Raw genomic sequence first — 8,040 nt, 5'->3', positions numbered from 1 at the left:
GTCCCACTGGCCTCCCAAGAAGGGAGAGACCTCAGCCTGGCCCAAGACCATAAAGCCCCCCCCCCCCCAAGCATCCTTTTTTCTCCAAGGGGAAACTGATCTCTGTAGTCTGGACATGAGCTATAATTCCAGGGGATCCCCAGGTCCCGCCTGGAGGCTGGCATCCCCAGAAAAGAGAGACTTCAGTCTGGCCCAAGGCCATAAAGCCCCCCCCCCCCCAAGCATCCTTTTTTCTCCAAGGGGAAACTGATCTCTGTAGTCTGGACATGAGCTATAATTCCAGGGGATCCCCAGGTCCCGCCTGGAGGCTGGCATCCCCAGAAAAGAGAGACTTCAGTCTGGCTCAAGGCCATAAAGCCCCCTCCCCCAAGCATCCTTTTTCTCCAAGGGGAAACTGATCTCTGTCTTCTGGAGATGAACTATAACTCCAGGGGTTCCCCAGGTCCCACTGGCCTCCCAAGAAGGGAGAGACCTCAGCCTGGCCTAAGGCCATAAAGCCCCCCCCCCCACCGCAAGCATCCTTTTTCTCTAAGGGGAGACTGATCTCCGGCGCCTGGAGACCAGCCGCAATTCCGGGGGATCCCCAGGCCCCGCCTGGAGGCTGGCACCCACCCCATAGCGGCGTCCAGCATGCAGGAAGAGAGCAAGCAGGAAGAAGTCCAGAGGGGCTGGGCATTCCCACCCCCCTTCCCATCGATCCACCCCCCCCTCCTTGCAGGCATGCATGCATGCATGCATGAGATAAGAGTGCATGCTGCATAAAGCCAGATCTCCCTCCGCCCTTCCACCCCCCGCGACGCGGCGGCTCTTCCAGGGATCTCTGGTCCTCCCCCCTCCTCCCTCCCCTCCTCCCTCCCCTCCCTCCTGCTCTGCCTCTCCGCTTGGCATCTCAGTCTGCAGAGCATCTCTTTCCCCTGCGCCTTCCGAAGCCCAGAAGCCAAGGCGAGAGGCAAGGGGAAGCCGAGGGAGAGGGTCGACCCCGAGAAGCGAGCCCCCCTCCCCACCCCGCCTAGACTAGCGCTGACCCCCCCCTCCCGGGACCCCCCGGCTTCTTGCATTGCCGGGCTCCCCCCCTCTTCTGCTGGGGTTCTTCTCTCCCCCCGGGCTGCAGCCTCCGGGCAGCTAAGGAGCTCCAGCGCCCCCCCCAGAAAAGCATCCCTCTCTCCCCCCCCCCCGGCGACCCAAGATGTCGGAGGTGCTGCCCTACAGCGAGGAGAAGCTGGGGCCCTACGGCGACGGGGCGGACGTGGGGCAGATCTCCTTCACCTGCCGCCTGCAGGACACGAACAACTTCTACGCGGGGGGGCAGAACAAGCGGGCCCCCAAGCTGGGCCAGATCGGCAGGAGCAAGTGTGGTGAGAAAATTGGGGGGGGGGAGAGCTGGGGGGTGCGATGCGGCGGCGGGGGGGAGCCAGGAGGAGGGGGCCGTTAGCCAGGAGGGGGTGGCTTTTGCATGGGGGAGCCCCCAGCGACGCCCTTTTCCAATCTGGGGGAAAAATGATTTTGCCCCCTCCCCAATTTTGGATTCTGCAGCGGCTCAGACTCCAATGCTCCCAACTTTTCGTGTAAAAGGGGGGGGGGGCAAAGCAACCGTTTGCAACCCTTTTAAACAATCCTCCCTTGTGGCGAATATTTTGTTGTGCGTCTTCTTCCCTTCCTTACAAAGAATGCCATCCTATGCCCTTCTGCTTGGAAGTGAGCCCTGAGATGTTCCCAGGAGCTTACTCCCAGGTAAAGGGTGCATGATAGTGCAGCCTTAAAACTTACCCCAAAGATCCTCTGCTGCAACTCCTACCCTAACCGTCTCCTTACCACGAATTGGGATACTCTCCAATTCCACCCCACCTCAATTCACACAGATTCTCAGATCTGGCGTTGATGGAGCTGCTCTGCCAATGGGCACCTTTAAAATGTTTCGCAGTTGCCTCATCTTGGCACCCAACTTTTTCCCTTCTAAGTTAAACTCGGTCCTTTATCTTTGTATCGATTGAATGCATTCATGTTATTTATTTGCTTCACTGATACTCTGCCTTTCTCCCTCGTGGCGGCCCAAAGCAGCTGCCACGGTTCCCTTCTCCGCCATTTAATCCTCACAACAACCCTGTGAGGCAGGTTAGGGTGAGAGGCCGTGAGGGGGCCAAGGCTTCCGTGGCAGAGTGGGGATTCGAACCAGGATCTTCCAGATCCTCATCCGCTGTAGCCACTGTACCACGCTGCTGTCTTCATCCCTTCTGTTGACGCCTCCTTCATGCAGCTTCCCTTGTCCATATCAACACACACCTCTCTTCCTGGTTATCTACCCAGATTCACCTCTGTCCATAATTTCACCCTAGGCGGGCCAATCGATTCTGTCGCCCACGTTCAGACCTGTGGGATTATACCTGGAATGCATCAACACGAGGGCAGGGGGAAAAAACATGTGCTCTGCAGTCACCCCCTGGCTTTCTTGAGGGGTACCAGCTCTGGGTTCACCACAGCTGGAAAGAGCCTCTTTCCAAGCTGGCTTGAGAGGGAGACTAGGAATTCGAACCCAGCGCTGCCTCTCTTGAAAAACCCCAATTGGAAGGAGGCCTTTGATCTCAGCTTGAATGGGTTGCGTGTGTGGGGAGGCTTGCCACTGTCTCTGCCGTGCAGTGTGCGTACAAAGAGAAAGGAGAAAGGGGCACGCATTTGGACATGTGTGCGAAGCTCTCTGCGCAGAACTGTTTTTTTTTAAACCTCTGCTTCCTACTGCAGTGGGATACAGAGGAGCTTCCAGAAAGGCATGCAAAAGTATCCCAGGTCCGCCTGTCCAAGCTAAATGGTCAAGATTTGAAACCGAAGCAGCTGCACGGGTGGAAATGAACGGGCTGAAAGAAACAATCTCTGCTTGTGTTAGGTTATGATGGGACCGCCTGCGTCGTATGGTTATTTTCTTGAAAGCCCAGTGGCAGAGCATTCTTTGGGGAGGGGCTGTGGCTCAGTGGTAGAGCACCTGCTTGGCATGCAGAAGGTCCCAGGTTCAATCCTCAGCATCTCCTGTTAAAGGGACTGGGCAAGTAGGTGATGTGAAAGACCTCTGCCCAAGAAGACCCTGGAGAGCTGCTGCTGGTCTGAGCAGATAATACTGACTTCGATGGACCAATGATTCAGTATAAGGCAGCTTCCTATGTTCATATGTTCATCAGGCAGGGAAACTTGCACTGGGTAGCGAGGTGGGTTTAAAAGATGGGGCAGTGCCCCGACGAAGGTTTGGATCCTAGACCCCAACCCTTCATTGCTATAAAATGATTTTCTAGAAATGTATTTGGAGGTATGGAATATTCAGTGAACGTCAGAAAGATGTAAAGGAGGAGCAGAGATGGGGGGAATCAATCAGGTTTTTTTTTTAAAGCTTATTCAGACATGGGATACAAAATATTTTGGCCCTTAAACAGACTTAAATCCATCATCATCATTATTTTGCAATTAATAAGTGAGATTCTCACCCAGTTGTTCCTTGAGATGGAAGTGTATTCCCCAGAGATCTCAATCTTTCTTTTTAACCAGCAGAGATATGGGGAAACCTCTCTGCGGTCTCTAGTGTAAAAAATCCCTGCAATTATTAATTTTGGGACAGCAAATGGGAACCAGTTAGCAGCGTCATCCAACATTTTATTTTTAAAATAAATCTCCCTTTAACAACCCTTCGTCTTTATGGACAAGGGTTTTTTGTCTTGATGACCTTGGAAAGACAAGATTAGGAACATAATATCTGATGTGTGGAATTCTTTGCTTCGGTATCAGCGTTTTTCTTGAAGCAGGGTCAGATCTGTGACCTCTCCTGGTCTCTTCTGAGATCAGCATTTCCTGGACTTCCCTGATCAAAAAGAATCTGTGGGAAGGGACCGTGTGCAGGAGCGGTGTGTGTATGTGTGAACACACAAAGCGGTGTGTGTATGTGTATATTGAGTTGGGATCAGAATGGGGGAGTCACCAGCTGCTCTTCTGTATGATAAATATCTTGCAACGTTTAAAGCGAACGCTCTCACCTTAATTTCCACAGGGCATTATATCCTAAAAAGTTCTCCTCAACGAAACCTAGGGATCAAGTTCATTTTTAGCCCACCTGTCCTCCAATGAGCTGGGGACATGGTTCTCCCTTTCTCATTTTATCCTCACAACAATCCTAGGAGGTAGGCTAGGCAGAGAGAGAGAGAGAGAAAGAACGAGGCTGGCCCAAACTTCATGGCAGAGTGGAGAATTGAACCCCAGTTTCCTAGAACCTAGTTCAACGCCTGAACGCTGTATCACACTGGCTCACAGGGAAGTGTACGAAAGTCTTCTTTTGGGGTACCAGTTCACTCCAATGTAGATTGTGGCCTGTCAATCAGCCCCACCCACCCACAAACACACTGCTTGAACCATACTGTGTCTCATGGGGGGGATGCTTCTGGATGTCAGCAATAGAGAAGCTTAGGGGAGAGGCTGTGGCTCAGTGGCAGAGCATCTGCTTGGCATGCAGAAGGTCCCAGGTTCAGTCCCCGGCATCTTTAGTTAAAGGGACTAGGCCAGTAGGTGATGTGAAAGACCTCTGCCTGAGACCCAGGAGAGCTGCTGCCGGTCTGAGCAGACAATACTGACTTTGATGGACCCAGGGTCTGATTCAGTATAAGGCAGCTTCATGTGTTCATGTGCTCAGCGAGTGAAAGACCGCAACGGGCCTTCATTGTTTCTGTTTTTCTGCTTGCAGTTGTGATCGAAGACGACCGGATCGATGACGTGCTCAAAAACATTTCCGAAAAGCCACCTCCGGGCGTTTAAATCTCTGCACCCTTGAGTCGAAAAGAGGGGGAATTAGATCGTTTACCTTGTAACGCGCTGTTGGGGTAAAAAAACACGAACCACAACATCCAAATGAGGGGGGGAGAAGCTAACCCATAGCACTTTGAAGTTCTTTACTGCTGAGCCAGTGATCGACCTTGCAAATTTGCAGATCGCATCTTAATATCTGGCTCCGAAGCAGACGAAGATGGCTGAGGAAGGTGGTTTCTGCTTGCGGGCTGCCCCTTCCTCCCAAACCAGTCAAAACCGAAACAGCAAAATAAAAAAAAAAGTTCGAATTACAAAGTTCGAGTTTTGGCAACGACGTCTAAATTAACAGCAACGTCCTTTTTTTCCTTGAATGATCAATACTGTGTAATTTTCAATCTGGGATTTTTTTTTTTTTTAAAAAAGTCCTTTTAAACAACGAAACTGCAAAACAGTATTTTTCTGACCTTGGGCGAACGTCACTGGTTAAAGTTGTTTCGAATCGATACTTGTTTACATGGTTTAATCTTGCAAAAACAATGTAATGCACTTGTATAGAATATGCTCTACGTTTCCATTTTTTAATGTCTGTATTCTTGGATGTCAAGGGGTGGCTGGGTGGGAGGGAAAGAATGATCTATAATTATAAATATATATAAATATATATTTAATTCTAGGTATCTTTTCAAATCTCGACGGAATGTGAGTAACCAAAAGTTTTCTAAGGAAGGGATTCTATTGAAGAAGGATTCTTATTTTTTATTCTCCCCTCATCCTGAAAACAGATTATAGAGCTGGTATATCTCGGTTGTAGTGCATACGTACTCTCAACTGGTGCAGAGAGATTTAATTTTGTAGGTGAAACCAGAGAGAGAAAAGTATGTATGCTGCTTTTTTTCTTACTTATCGAGCAACCTGGTATATGGGCGAGCTCGGATTTCCTTTCTTCTTCTTCTTCCAAATATTGTGGCAAGATACTCTCTTGAGTAAGCTATAATGAAAGACGTGAACATTTTTTTTTAATAAAAAAAAAGAAAAGACGGGGAAAAAATTCTAATTGTAAATTTAAAAAGTTGTGCCAAATATCTTGAAATGCCATTCTCTTTTCTCATTTCCTATTTTGTGATCTCGAGCCTGTGTAAAGTTGCACTTTGTACCCAACTTCTTTATAAGCTACCGACTGACTTTATCTAGGTATATAAACCTCTCTCTATCGATAGCAGCCGACTTGGGGGAGTCTTCTGAATTTCGTTCCCTTTCTCTCAGTTCTTCCTTCTATTATTATCATTATTGTTTTCTTTGCATGATTTGCAAAAGAAGAGAAACGTGCCCCTAGAAGAGAGGAAAAGATTTTTATTTTATTTTTTGGGCTGTTTTGTTTGCGACTCTCGAATTACTTTGCAACGGGGACTCGTTTCCTTAAGAACCTTGTGTCTCTTGCACTTCTGTTTACTGCACAGGGCTATTACTGCAATGTACAATAAAAAACAAAACTAATGAAAACAAGGCCGAGACCGCGCATCTCTTCTTACGCTGAATCGCTGTCCCATGTGCTGTCCTGTACGTTGACACGATCCTATTTGGTTCCTGCACTGCCTTCAAGAAAACCAGACTGAGGGCTCTGGTAGCTTGACAAAATGCCTTGGGTGGATCCCGCACTGTGTCTAGGGTTGCCAGCCTCCAAGCGGTGGCTGGAGATCTCCCGGAATTACAACGGATCTCCAGGAATTACAACTGATCTCCCCGGGCCGGCCCCAGCCCCTTGAAACTTCTTCTCCGGCCTGTGAGCGAGCCAAGGCAGTAGGGTTGCCAACCTCCAGGTGCTAGCTGGAGATCTCCTGCTATTACAACTGATCTCCAGGCGATGGAGATCAGTTCCCCTGGAGAAAACAGCAGCTTTGGCCATTGGGCATTATGGCATTGATGTCCCTCCCCTCTCCAAACCCCGCCCTCCTCAGGCTCCGCCCCCAAAACCTCCAGGTATTTTCCAACCCAGAGCTGGAAACCCTACTCCAGTGGCTTTACATACAGACGTGAATGTGTAAGCATTATATAATAATATCTGATAATTTCAATATTTGAGGTGTTTTTTCTTTTCTACATTGGATTGACATCATTACCCTTCTCCCTCATATTTATATTGAACCCTTGGAGAAAATGGCTGCTTTGGAAGGTGGTCTCTGTGACATTCTACCATGCTGAGGTCCCTCCCCTCCTCAAGCCCTGCCCTCTCCAGGCTCCACCCCCCAAATCTCCAGGTATTTCCCAACCCAGAGCTGGCAACCCTGTCTCCCTGCATTTGTTGGATGGCCTCCCCTACCTTTTTGAGTGCTGTGTCTAGGCTTCACTGTCCCTTCTCGGTGCCCTTTACCACCAGTGAGTGAGGGAGCGTTGGTTGATGGCAGGCATGAGGCTGGACAGTGATGGATCTTGGCCTTCAGCCTCCTCAGGCCACAGATGGGGAGGAAGGAGTGGAGGAAGCCAGTAGATACTCTTTTTGGTGGCAGGGGAAAGTAGCTACGCTGGCATTCAGGCAAGCGGCCAGTGACAAGTGTCAGTGGGGTAGCCAAGCTGACATCTAGAAGAAGAAGAGCTGGTTTTTATACCCCAATTTTCTTTACCTTTTAAGGAGTCTCCAACCGGCTTACAATCGTCTTCCCCTTCCTCTCCCCACAACAGACACCTTGTGAGGTAGGTGGGGCTGGGAGAGTCCTGTGACTGGCCCAAGGTCACCCAGCAGGCTTCATCAGTAGGACTGGGGAAACCAAAAGTTTGTTTTACTCTAGGAGCTGCCTCCAAGCTCTTCTGTATTCAGTCAGCACACCTAGCTCTGTTCTGTTTACTCTTAACTGGCAGCTTTCCCAAAGGCCTTTCCCAAAACTCTGCTTGAGGTTCTCTTAACCAGAGAGGAGAAGAAGACGAAGAGTTGGTTTTTATATGCCGACTTTCTTTACCACTTAAGGAAGAATAAAACCAGTTTACAATCGCCTTCCCTTCCCCTCCCCACAACAGACACCCTGTGAGGTAGGTGGGGCTGAGAGAGCTCTAAGAGAGCTGTGACTAGCCCAAGGTCACCCAGCTGGCTTCAGGTGGAGGAGTGGGGAAACCAACCCAGTTCACCAGAATAGAGTCTACTGCTCATGTGGAGGAGTGGGGAATCCAACCCGGTTCTACAGATTAGAGTCCACCCCTCTTAACCGCTATACCAGGTTTTTCTCCCCGTTGATAGAACCTGGGTAGGGGACAGAAGGGTCCATCTCAGGAGGAGAA

General features: G+C 49.8%; 1 protein-coding gene across 1 annotated transcript; it reads left to right on the top strand.

Annotated features, from left to right (window-relative positions):
• Positions 1–1,170: 1,170 nt before the first annotated feature.
• CAMK2N1 (calcium/calmodulin dependent protein kinase II inhibitor 1) lies at positions 1,171–4,799 on the top strand. Its single transcript, XM_056865399.1, has 2 exons — positions 1,171–1,355; positions 4,712–4,799. Exons 1-2 carry the CDS (start codon positions 1,187–1,189, stop codon positions 4,780–4,782), a joined length of 240 nt encoding a protein of 79 aa, XP_056721377.1. The 5' UTR covers positions 1,171–1,186; the 3' UTR covers positions 4,783–4,799.
• Positions 4,800–8,040: the final 3,241 nt, after the last annotated feature.

Source organism: Euleptes europaea, chromosome 19 (assembly GCF_029931775.1).
Source record: "Euleptes europaea isolate rEulEur1 chromosome 19, rEulEur1.hap1, whole genome shotgun sequence".
NCBI lineage: Eukaryota > Metazoa > Chordata > Lepidosauria > Squamata > Sphaerodactylidae > Euleptes > Euleptes europaea.
The sequence above is the reverse complement of the archived record's forward strand: the minus strand, read 5'-3'. Positions and strand labels throughout refer to the sequence as shown.

Excerpts from the sequence above, each read along its gene's own strand:
- CAMK2N1 (XM_056865399.1), top strand. The coding sequence starts at position 1,187 with ATGTCGGAGGTGCTGCCCTACAGCGAGGAGAAGCTGGGGCCCTACGGC. Across the intron at positions 1,356-4,711 it reads GATCGGCAGGAGCAAGTGTG|TTGTGATCGAAGACGACCGG; the intron begins GTGAGAAAATTG and ends TTCTGCTTGCAG.